General features: G+C 43.0%; 1 protein-coding gene across 1 annotated transcript in view; it reads left to right on the top strand.

The window, feature by feature from the left end:
• Window positions 1-6,152: 6,152 nt before the first annotated feature.
• NUGGC (nuclear GTPase, germinal center associated) overlaps window positions 6,153-12,851 on the top strand; it is a 38,103-nt gene continuing 31,404 nt past the window's right edge. Inside the window, exons 1-5 of the mRNA XM_036424091.2 lie at window positions 6,153-6,186; window positions 9,416-9,520; window positions 10,198-10,306; window positions 11,135-11,357; window positions 11,863-12,093. Coding sequence (XP_036279984.2) covers window positions 6,153-6,186; window positions 9,416-9,520; window positions 10,198-10,306; window positions 11,135-11,357; window positions 11,863-12,093 — 702 coding nt within the window. The remainder of the gene's footprint in view (window positions 6,187-9,415; window positions 9,521-10,197; window positions 10,307-11,134; window positions 11,358-11,862; window positions 12,094-12,851) is intronic.

Consider the following 12,851-nt stretch of genomic DNA (forward strand, 5'->3'; position numbering starts at 1 on the left):
ATAGAATTTAGTTTCCTCTTGAGCGTAGACACCTTCCATTTTAAGAAGAGCTGTGTGATCCCTCTGGCTCCAGAGACCTCGCTTACAGCTGGCAGAAATGGCCTTGGACCACAGCCTCCCGACGTGCTTGCGGTTATAGCAGCCTGTTCCAAGCAGGCCTCTGCAGGCTCTGAGATAGCGAGAAAAACTTCTTATTTCACTCCTAAGTCGCCTTTCTGTCGGAGGGGATGAGTCTACCAAAGACTCTTCAAGGAAGATGGGGTAGAAACCTCAAGGTGATTGGTCAATGGGGACAAGAAGGGGAATCAGTTTATCAGTTAAGGTGGCATCTGTTAAATACTGAACAGACTTGGCCTGGGTAAATACTCGTACTGATTTCTAGTTTCATTGTCTTCACTCTAAAAATAAATACCATTTGTGAAGATGCTTAAATGTTTATGGAACAACTTTGCATGAAAGATCACATTTAATCCTCACAATGAACTCTGGATATAGGTATTTTTATATTGTCATTCTGTACGAGGATGAACTGAGGCTCAGAGAGATTAGATGTGTTACACTGACGTTCTGGAGCAAGATCCCCGAATCCAGGCATCCTGACTCCCAATCATGAGTAATTTTCGCTGCTTCATTCACAGGAAAGTAAATTCTATACATGCAGACAGCTTACCCACTTTTTCCCGGTGATATGTTTCCAGGAAAAAACAGTGTCTGGTACACAGTAGACACCCAATAATTATTTGTTGAATGAATGAATGAATGAATGAATGAATATAATTTCTGCCATTATTAATCTTATCATCTAAGACAGTGTTTCCCAAACTTCTCTCATGATGAGAATCACCTGGTGGAGTTGTTAAAATACAGATTCCTGAATCCCAACTAAGAAGTGCTAAACTTAGAATTTTTGGGAACATATAGGTAAAATTGTATACTTAATTAGTGCTCTAAGACAGAGCTCTGCTGGCAAAGCACTAAGTTAAGTATACAATTTTACCTATATGTTCCCAAAAAGTCTAGTTTAGCACTTCTTAGTTGGAATTCAGGAATCAGGAATCTGTATTTTAACAACTCCCACCAGGTGATTCTCATCATGAGAGAAGTTTGGGAAACACTGATCTAAGACATATTTAAAAGATAAACTTCATTCATTCAACAAATACTTATTCAGTGCTTATTATGCACCTAGAACTTCTCACATTTATTAAAAGTAGGGAATAAACCAAAGTTGATAAAAATGTCCCTTGAAGAACTCAGCTAATTTAAGCATTTTGGGGTTCCCCCCCCCCCCCATTAGTGCTGCCTTGTGGTAGGTATGGGGGTAGAAATGAAAGGAAAACAAGAATACTGTTGGAAGAAGGTAATGATGTGAGGCAAGATTGGGTGAGATGAAATTCTGATTAATGGTGAAGAGCTAGCGACAGAGAACAGGATGCTCATTGGTAATTTTTAATTAACACATTTGATTCTGCATCAGACACAGAACAAACACAGTTAAAAGTGTACTACTCAGTGTCTTTCCCTTGCTCCCTCTCCTCCCCTCCCTTCTTCCTCCTCTTCCTCTACCTTCTTTTTACCTCTTCCTCCCCTCTCTCCTTTACTCTTTCAATTTTTCTCTCTCTCCTCTCCCCCCCCCCCCCCCCCCCCCGTCCCCCAGGCTTATTTTACTTCTGAGGGCAATGAAGAATTTTCAGACAGTAGCTGCAGTGTGAGTCTCTGAGTACAGTTCTATCAAGTTGCTAAGCTCCCTCCTACTCAACAGACTTCATTCCCCAAATGCTTTTGTCATGCATTTGAAGGAGCCCTCATCTGTGGGTACTTAACTGTCCTACTCAAGCTCCAGAGGCTTTGTTTCAATAATACCTATCAGAAGCTGCTTGGCGGAATGAAAAGAACACTGAACTTGGAGTTACTATGTAACCTTGGACAAGGCCTTTGCCCTTTTGGGGTCTCAGTGTCCATATCTATAAAAGAAGGGGCTCCCAAGTGTGCTTTACTTAATTCCACTACATGAAGCTGTTCTAGAAGAGGAATAACTATTGCACGTATGTCAACTCTGTTATGTTATTTTAAGAAAAAAAATAAGCAAACACAAACAAAAGAGAGAATATGAGAAGCAAGAATAACTGTCAAAAGTCACAATTATTTAACAGGAAACTGGTTCTGTGCAACCTTCCTATATCTAGCTAAATACGCACACAGTCTCATTTACAAGACACTATTCTTAGGCTCAGTGCACATACATTTAAATAAGTACTAAAAGCAAAACTCAACTGCTAACCACATGGTTGAAATATAAGTGAAATAAACCACAAATGAAAACCGAGCCTATATAAGCAATACATTTGGGCTGTTTTCAATTGCTTCTCCACAGAAACCAAATTTTCACAAAATTTCACCATCATGAACTGGCTCTCTTTATGGGAAAGTGAACTCCAACACAATTCGAAGGATTGTGCACCTATGGGTTATTTACATCTTTAACCTAAATTTGGTAATCTCAGTCGTGCTATTTTTGATCACACAAGAGCCTTAATCATTGGCACAGTCTTGGTTTCAACAACAGGTGACATTTCAAAATAAGAACTTAATTCTTTTGGCATGCAATCAAATCAGAGAACAGTCACACTTGAAGGACTAGTTTCATCTTTCACTTATAGATGGGAATGCCAAGGCCTAGATTGATAGAATGACTAGTCAGAAGTCCTGTGATTGATGGCAAAGCCAGAACTGGAATTTCTACAGATTTCCAGTTTAATGCCCTACCCATCGCATCATTTAGTTCAAACGAATGACTATATACTGAGGGTTTATTCCATACTCTTCCCCCTCCTATTAATTGGTATATTGTTTACAAGTTATTCTTCTTAAGGGCACTTTCTTTTACTCTCCCTCCTCAGCCTCTTTGTAAACGGTCCCTTTCCAGGTTCCAGTGCCTTAGTTTGCCAATCAAATGGTCCCTTCCTGCCAGTTTTTGAACATTTACAGGAGGAATTTAAGGCTCAATTCACCACAACCACAACTCAAATAATTTCCAAATATCTCCACATTTCAGTTAGGGGTCACAAATTACTCATGTGGGACCATAGCTGCTGCTACCATGGGAGGCCCATGGTTTTGTGTCTCCAACTCATGTAGCTAAACCCAATCCAACCTCTGATAGTTACATACTAATAGCCCTTGCTGCCATTGTGTAGTGTTGGTTTGGTAAATAAAGGCAGATAAAAAGACGTTCCTGTGAATCTGAATGAAGGCAAAAACACTGCCCACATTCCAGAGTTTGTTGCACACATGTGCTTCTATTCAAAATCCACTTCCCTCTCAGATTGAAGGGCCTTCCCTAATCTCAGTGTTTGAATAGTGGTGACACCATCTTGTTCATTCTTTTTTTTAATTTTTTTTATTTTATTGATTTTGTACAGAGAGAAAGGGAGAGAGATAGCAAGTTAGAAACATCGATGAGAGAGAGTCATCGACCAGCTGCCTCCTGCACACCCCCTACTGGGCATGTGCCCGCAACCAAGGTACATGCCCTTGACCGGAATCGAACCCGGGACCCCTCAGTCCCCAAGCCGACGCTCTATCCACTGAGCCAAACCGGTCTCGGCCATCCTGTTCATTCTTTTGGGCCTTATTTGACTCCTCTATTTCCTCCTGGAGTTTGATTATCAGAACACAAGTTGTCCCAGAGGTCTACAATGGAAGTCTTCCCCAGTGGGACAGTACATTTTGTGTTGTATCCTGTCTCCACTACAATATGATCCTAACATTTTGTGTGACTATGGTTCATTGAGCTGCTGTCTTCAGAAAACATCAGATCTCTTTCTTAGAGGTGTTTCCTAGTTCTGTATTAGCAGCTATTGAAGGGCATTATCATACTCCTGTGCACATTATAGCTCATCTACCCTTTTCTCTCCTAACTCACCTAGGTTTTCATGTGGTTTAACATGTCCAACTCAGCATTTCAAATTGCCTGTGTCTCTCATGAATTTGAGTAACTTCATAGGGCGCTTTCACTACCAGCTTTACTGGTGAACATTTCGAGTAAGAACATAGGATCTTGGATTTGGGTAGCCTTAATTAGGTGCTCAGACCAGTATCAGTTCACATTCCTCCAGTGGTGGAAAATTCATCATTTTCTTAGAAAGATCTTTCCATTTTGGACAACTCTTACTACTAGAGAATGTAAAGCCAAAATGTGCTTTCTTATACCTGCCACCCAGTAGACCTAGTGACCCCCACTTGGGACCCTAAGGAACATGTGCTGTCCCTCTTTTATATGCAGCTTTAAGGTCATGTATTTGAAGACCTCAGTGAATCCTCTCCACATCTTTTGCCTTTGCCTATGTCCTCTTTTCCTTAAATTAAGCATCCCCAGTTCCTATGGAGCAGTGCTCATATTAATGCCGCTTCATTTGTATATCTGCCTATTTGCTCCTCCTTTGCTTTACCCTTTAAGTCAGGACTCTAATCATATAAAAATGAATTTAGTTTTTAAACATCCTTTGGTGTAGACTTTCTTCAAAAGCTTCCCATCATTTCATTCATTCATTCATTCATTCAGCACTTATTGTTAGTCATTGCACTTCATGATAGAAATGCAACATCGAAACAAACGCAGCCATGACCTTGACTAGCTCATGACTCAGGAAGGGACAAGAGACATAACTGAAGCATGGTAAGCATTAGAACAGAGGTGTACTCAGAGCAGTGGTGACACAACAGTGGAGTGACTGGGAATCAGGACACAGTTGCACAGAGGAAATGCTAAAACGTGGTCTTGAAGAAAGAGTAGGAATTCACCAAGAAGAGGGGAAGGGTATCTCACACAGAAGAAACAATATATGCTAAAATGCATGGAAGTTCAATAGGATACCCTCCCTTGCAGAGGTGGTCTGAGTGGGAGGTGCAAGGTAAGGAATGGAAAGATGAATATCTAAGGCTCAGGACCTAGCAGTTCACATCCCATTCAGCCCACCAAGGACAGAGACCATTTGTTTAGTTGATACCCATCAGCCAAACTAAGCAAGAGGCTATTTCAACTGATATGTTGTGATTTCCATTTGGGGTTAATAGGTAAATGAGGCACATTCTTCCTAACTAACAGCTAATGGGTCTAATGAAAGTTAACCCATCAGGTGGGATTTTGCATACTTCAGAAAGGCTGGTGACTCTCTGCTCTGAATGACACGGCTGAGTGATCCAAATAGCAACATCACATAGAAGAGGAAGCACGTTTAGTGTCCCCACTTGCGTTCCCAAATTCTCTTCTATGTGTGGAGGCAAAGAAGGTCCAGGTAGCATATCCCCACCCGGTCTGTCTGGGCAGTGCCCTCTGTTCTGAGCCTCTCTGGGTCCAGTTCTCCCTCTTGCCCAAACCTTGTCTGCTGGAGGACTGGAGACGGTTGGATCAGACACTTCTCCTTTTGAATGTTCCTCTTCTCCCTCCCCTGCAGACGTACCTGCTGTGGTGCTGCACAGAGCCCCCAGAAGGGGTGCCTTCTTGGGTGAAGTGGGGTTGGGTTGGTGAGGAAGGTCCAGAGAACCTAGTTATTACACCTCTCCTTCCTCACTCTGTAGCCCCCAAAGCAACTCCAGGGAGCCTTAGGAATACTCGACGTTCCACCCATCTCTCAGATTCTTGCTGACACTTGCTAGGACTAAAGTTCACTGGCACGAGAGCTACCTGGTTGGGGCACTGATGTCACCCCAAGCAGCAAAGCTAGTTAACTTCACGTTCACAGTTCTGGTCACTAGAGATTATCCTCATTTCAGAATGAGTTGCCTTCAAGATGAATAGAGAAGCCCTATCAGTTTAAAGCTCTATAGATACAACTAGTATTGAAAAACCAATGGGCAAGCATTCATTTCACCGTGTTTAAATAATATGAAGTGTAATAGGCTTTGTGAGGAATTCAGAGATAAAGTGAGAATGGTCATTGCCCCTTGGGCCTTAGAATCTAGTTGGGGAAACAAAGCATAAGCAGATTTATATGTTATTTTTTTTGTGTGTGTTTTTTTTTTTTCTTTTCTTTTTGAATTTACAATTTCTGCTGTTCTACATCCCCCCATCCCTGCCCCTTGTATGTGTTTTTAGGTTGGTTCTTCCAAGTGGATAAAAACAGGCGTTAACATAACAGGAAATGGCAGAGATGGCAGATTTTGTGGTTCAGGAGCCACATCCAGGTAACATCCCTACTGTATAGCCTGATGGAGTAAACAGAACTCTGTACCATTATATAATCAAGGGCAAATGGGTTGAGACTGTTTAACTATAGTCATTGTTCCCTGTTCTTTATTCAGAAGTTACTTTCTCATGATGCCTTTTCATTGTGAATGAAGGTAAATTACTTCACCAACAATTAAATTACCCTGTTCATAATATAGTGAAGTGTCTAACCAACAATTAAATTTAGACCTCCCTCCCCTTTTATTTTTTATTTTATTTTTTTCCTCATTTTTTAAAAAATATATATTTTATTGATTTTGTACAGAGAGGAAGGGAGAGAGAGAGTTAGAAACATCGATGAGAGAGAGTCATTGATCAGCTGCCTCTTGCACACCCCCTACCGGGGATATGCCCGCAACCAAGGTACATGCCCTTGACCAGAATCGAACCCAGGACCTTTCAGTCCCCAAGCCGACATTCTATCCATTGAGCCAAACTGGTCCCGGCATTTTTTTTTCCCTCATTTTTTTAATTAAGGTATTATATGTGCACATACCTTACCAATCTCCACACCCCCCCCCATACATGCCCTCCTTCCCCAGAGTTTTTCATCCATTGGTTATGCTTATATGCATGCATACAAGTCCTTCTGTTGATCTCTTATCTCCCCCATATCTCCCTACCCTCCCCGCTGTAATTTGACAGTCTGTTTGTTGCTTTACTCCCTCCCCTTTTAAAGAAGGGTCCAGAAAACCATATTGGATTTTCTGAGGGTAACCTCTCTTACAATGGGCAAGGTAAGGCCCCCAGAATCATTTCACATGCTCTCCTTAGAAGGGGAGATGTACGGTGGTGAGTCACACTGGAGCCAGGGAGGGGGACCTCCACCCTCCCTACAAGTCTGGGTGCAGGGCCCCTGGAGCCAGGGAAGGAGCCTTCCCTGAGAAGATGCAGGGAAGTAACCCCTATGAGCAGAAAGGGGTGTGTCAAAGCCTTTGCGTTTTGAGAATCGAAGAGGCCGAGGGGCAAGGTGAAGCTGTGTTTCAGGTCAGTGGGTCAGTGGCTAGCATATGAGGCATGCATGGGCACAAAACCCAAAAGAATGGTAATTTGGGCACCTTTGGTTGAACTCAGCGCTGAAGGAGTTCTAAGCTGTTTTGCTTGGAAGAGCCATGCAGTCCCTGGCAATGGTCTGGATCAACAGCGAAGGAGTGTATCCTGGGATCAGCGTTCAAAAGTGACACCTTGTGGCAGCAAGAAGCAGCAGCAGCAGCCGGCTCAGGTTTCCTTCCTTGGACTGTCTCCGCTCATCCCACCTACTGTTCTCTCCTCAGACCAGTCCGTGTGAAATGCTGGAAAAGGCCGGGGAGTGCTTGACAATTACAGGGAATAATAAGAGATGTGCCAGTTCAGGCTACTTCATTTCGGTTACAATTTAATATAAAAACACTTCCCTGAAATGGTTACAGATCCAGGGCAGAATACTTTCTCCTTCCCAAGTGGTTTTTCTTTTTAGAAGTTGAAGAAAAAGTTTAAAACCCCGCTGTTTTATCTGACTTCTTGACCTTTGCTTTAGTTGAGAAATAAGCCTCCAGTGTTTTATCAGATTAATTGCTAGTGTTTTCAAAGTTGAAATAAAGGCCACGGATATGGGCCTGCTGGCCCCTTGTTTTACACATGTGGCTAAAATACTGTGCCCACGTTGCTTACACAAAGGAGTTCCTGAGCTACATACAAAATCCAGATCAAGGCCCGACAGCCCTTTGCTGTCTTTTCACAGACAGGAGGTAGAAACATCCTAAAATCCTGAGGCATCTTTTGTACCACCTGACTGGGCCTATGGGCCTGAGCAGCATATCCTTTTCTTCTCTGCCTCTTCCTTTCCAGCTCCTGCTACCTGGTATTTAGTTCTATTGCAGTCCTTGAGTTGAACCAGAATGAATTTTTTGAGTTGAGCTCAGTTATGAAGAATGTCTGAGACAGAAGGGGCTATAGTACATGCTCTTCCAACTCTGCATCACATGAGCCTGGGGTGGCAGAGATTCGGCAGACACCATTCCTTTGCACTCGACCCTCCATGGGGTGTGAGCTGGCTCCTGGACAGGACAGAATTTGTGCTGAAAGACACAAGGCTAAACAAGAGGAAGGGTTTCTGGAGACCTGCGTCTGGAGCCCAGTGGTGGGGGCTGGGCGTTGTGCTTGGGCTGCCATCCTGGTCCCCGAGTGAAGCTTCTCCTTAGTGGTTCTTCAGGAAAGATGGTCTCCAACATTGTGCCCACTTGGGGGGACTCACGCCCTTAAGAGTGTTATGATTCTTGGGGAATCAACTCTTCTTCCTCTTCACCTCACAGCCATTTCCTAAAGCACAACCCAGCCCCAGGAGCACTGGGTGGGGACCATTTCCAACAGCCTTGACCCCAAAGACCCAACGATTGCCCCATTCTAACTGCTGGGGGACATCTGCTAAAAACAATCCAAAACACAGTGTCTTATCAATTGTTTTTTTTTTTTAGAAAAACAATCCTTTTCCCAAGGAGTGTGGATCCTGCCAGCCATTTACTTGATAACCAAGGGAAACCACTAACGTGATAGTCTCCCCAGAACAGCAAAGACCTGCTTCTTGGTGATTTCTGTTCTTGTCTGTATAAGGAAGCAGCTGTTGGTGACTTTCAGTGAGGAAGGGGGAAAGTCCCCAGATTTATTCTCTGAAGGGCACCCTGTGGTACAGCACCCTCCAAAATTTGTATAACAGGTACTTTTTTGCAGATGAAGTGACTGAGGCTGATGGAGACACGATTTGCCCTGGTCCACACGGCCCGTTCTTTCCTCTGTGTTCTGCTCCCGATCAATTTCTTTCCCACTTTGAAAAGACCTCCCAGAGGCCTTTCTTCACTCCGCACTTAGGCCCGTCTTGGGCTTCTCTCTCGATATCGTTGGCACTTGGTGAAGAATATTGAGCCACGTTGGCTTCTCAGTGTTTCCAAACAGGAACTTTTCATTTCATGTCAACATCTCCTCGGGAGGAGATGTGGCTGGACCCTGAGTTTTGGAACCCGATGCAAAGTCCTGGGAAGTGGGAGCCAGACTGGAATGGCCCCACAAGTGCCTGCTTCTGAAACAAGCTTCCAGGCATGCGGAGCTGGCAGGGGACCTCTTGGGCTCTTGGGGTTTGTGTATTGATAGAGGCCGGGCAAATATACCATGGCCCAAGGCCTATAATGTTATATCACCTCTGTTTTGCTCTAGTTAATGGTGACTTGTTTAAGGAACCGATGAAAAAAAGAAGACGATCAGATAGAGACCAGCGGTTCCGAGCATTTCCCTCTGTAGAACAAAGTGCTCTTAAGGAATGTGAGTGTTATGAAACTATTAAATAGTGGTTTATTTGTTGTTGTTTTTTTGAAACGTAGCTCTATTCTTTTCCAAGCGTGTTCCAATGCTCAAAGGAAGGGGAGGTTAAATCCGGTCGCAGAATGAAACATCTTCAAATGACTCGGACCAGGAAAAGGAGCCCTCATAGTCTCTGCAGAGATGTAATTTGAGAAGTTATCTCTAAGACTCTCTGGAGAAGAGGGTTCTTATGAAATTAACTTCTTCCTCCTTAAAACAAAGACCGAAAATGGTTGGTGTGGAGTTTTGTGGTTATTGATACGATGCCCTTACTTATTTTTCTTTTTTCTTTTTCTTTTGAAATGATGTTATATTAGTTTCAGGTGACTTTTTCTTCTTGATCACAGGAGAGAAGAATCTAGAAGCACTAGCACCCATGGCAAAGCCTTTGCTGACTTCTTTTACAAGGAGTTTCAGAGCAGGCTGGCTCCTGGAGAAGCTGTCAGGGTCAATGATTGCTGGCTCCAATGGGCCAGTCTCTCTAGTGTCAGATAACTTGTGATCTTGTTTACTTAGTTTTTCATTTCATTTCTTTTTTTCCTTTCTCTTTCTATAATGTTGAGCAGACTCCGCCTGTGAGACCTAGGGCTTGACCCCGGCCAGGTACATCCCAGGTAATGCATCTCTGTTGGTTCTAGATGAAAAGCTGGAGTCACGGACCAGAAGGGTTTTGAGCAACACTTACCAGAAGCTTATTCAGTGTGTCTTCCTGGATGACAGCATTCCGAATGGACTCAAGTATCTCATGTGAGTCTGATGTTGACTGCCCTCAAATCTTACTTCGATGCCTTTCCTTAGGAGATTGTAAGTGCTTTTCTCCAACGACAAAAGGAATTTCAAGTAGGAACTAAGTGAGGAAGTTGAAGATTTTCCATAGCTATAGGCCATTGGCTATACTACTAATAGTTCCTGCTCATTGAGCCTTCACTGTTGCTAGGCAATCTGATAGATGCTTTATATATATATATATCAAATTTCATGTAAATGTCTGAATACTCTATAAAGTGGACTCTATTCTTATCATCCCATTTTACTGCAATAGAGGCTTAAAGAGGCCAAGACATTGACCAAAGTCACACTGTTGGCAAGTCACTCAAAGGTCCCAGAGTCCAATCCAGACTGTGTGACTGAACCTGTGTCTCAACTGCTGTGCTGAGCTGACTTGAGGGACTTGAGTGGTGCCAAGGCTGTATCTTCTAATCAGTAAGACCCTGTGGTGCTTCTAATAATACTTCCCTCTGCATAAACTCTATTTCTAGGGTCAAGACTATGTTATTTCCATAGAACATAAACAAGGATGTTTCACGTCTATTTAAACATTATAGAGTTTATGTAGAAGCATCATTCTTTTTGAGTCATATTACCAAGTACATTTGCATAATTTCATCTAATCCCCATGACAACTCTGTGTAGTAAACAGGGATTAATATTCCTCTTTGACCACATAGAGAGAGAGACTCAGAAAGATGCCATGACTTGCTCAAGATTAGAACTCCATTCCTTTGTGTTCTAATTTGATGTTCTTCCCGATGTGCGTTAATCACCATGGCAATGTGCACTTAAAACTTAATCTAGAAATAGGCTTCTTGCTTTGATTGAAAAACCATCGTTGGACCCAATTTACATTGGATTATTTGGAAGCACTGGGGCTGGGAAGAGCTCCCTGATCAATGCCATCATCCAGCAAGCAATGTTTCTACCAGTGTCTGGAGAAAGTATATGTACGTCATGTATTGTACAAGTGAGCTCAGGCTGCTGTGAGCAGTATGAGGCCAAAATCCACCTTCTCTCTGACCAGGTAAGCTTCTCCAGCCTTCCTGCCTTCTTGCCTTCATGCCTTCCTCCTTCCCTTCCAGTTTTCCTCCCTTACTTCCTCTTTTCCCCCTCCCTTCTACCTTCCTTTCCTCCCTCCTTCCCTTATTCCCTCCCTCCCATCCTCCATCCTTCCCTCCCTTCTTTCCTTCTCCCTGTCTCTCAGAGAATAACCTTATGTTCCTTATACATATAGCTCATGCCTTTGTTGAATGAAGAGAACATAGTATGGAATGTGAAAGTTCAATAGAGCAAGATGGGGTTCTAGCCTGGGTCCAGTCACCATTCATTATGGGAATTTGGGGGAAGCCATTTCCCTCTGTGAGTACCTGTTTCCTCATCCACGAAACAAGGAGGTTGGGTTAGACAATCCCTTACTGGATTGGATGGTTTTAAATTTCCTGAGTGTGTTCCTCCACAGGGACAATGGCCTCCTCCCCTTGTCATTGTTTTTCATGTCACGAGGGCTTGGCCCTACTCTGCTTTGGCAGGAGTGGAAGGAGGAGCTGAAGAACTTGACTAAACTCCTGCACAGGACAGAGGAGCTGGGCCGAGAAGAGGCGGATATGTGGGACGGGGATGATGCAGTGGAGGAAGCCATCTGGAAGCTACAAATGCTTTATGGAAATGGGGCAGAAAGGAAGACCTATGAGGAATTACTAAGAGTGAAGCCAAAAGTAAAGATTCCCACCTCTAGAATCATCACCCTCAAGGCAGAAGAGGTAGCTTCAAGATATTTTTTCTTTATTTATCACTAGAGGCCTGATACACAAAATTCATGCAAGAGGAGGCCTTCCTTCCCCTGGCTGCCCTTGGCACCCAGGACCCGGGCTTCCCTCACAGCCCTGGCTTCGTTCAGAAGGTCGTCCAGAAGGATGTAAGGTCTAATTAGCACGTTACGCTTTTATTATTATAGATGAGTTAAGTATAACAATTGAATCCACTTAGGGGATTTGCTCAAGGCACTGGAAGTTTTATATTAGAAATAAGTTTTTGTGTGTGTTTTGTTGTTGTTGTTTTGGTCAAAGCTTTAGTCAACATCTGACCTTCGCAGTGCCCAGAATATTCAGGACATTGAATATTTTTGGATTAGCCCTCTTTTTAAACTTTATTTATGCTTCAAAATTTAAAAAAAATTTAGGAACAATTTAATTGCTGGCTTTCATGTCTCATTTAAGCAAGTGTCAGAAGTATCCATGACCAAATTCTTTTTCATTGTTTATGGCTGTCAAATGGGAATTTTTAGTGTCTGAATGAGGGAGCTTTTGTGCACTGAAGGACTATTCACACTGACTTGAGGATTAATCAAAGATGTTTTTGGCAGCAAATAATTAAAATAACAAACAAACCCAACTATAATGGCTTAAACAAATGGGGACTTACTCACTTTCTCACATAAGAAGTCTGGAAGCATTGGCTTTGTGGTCTGGTCCAGTGGCTGCACTATGTCAAGATCAATATCTCTCCGTCCCCGTGGCCT

The sequence above is a fragment of the Pipistrellus kuhlii genome, unplaced genomic scaffold (assembly GCF_014108245.1).
Source record: "Pipistrellus kuhlii isolate mPipKuh1 unplaced genomic scaffold, mPipKuh1.p scaffold_m20_p_8, whole genome shotgun sequence".
In the NCBI taxonomy this organism is placed as follows: domain Eukaryota; kingdom Metazoa; phylum Chordata; class Mammalia; order Chiroptera; family Vespertilionidae; genus Pipistrellus; species Pipistrellus kuhlii.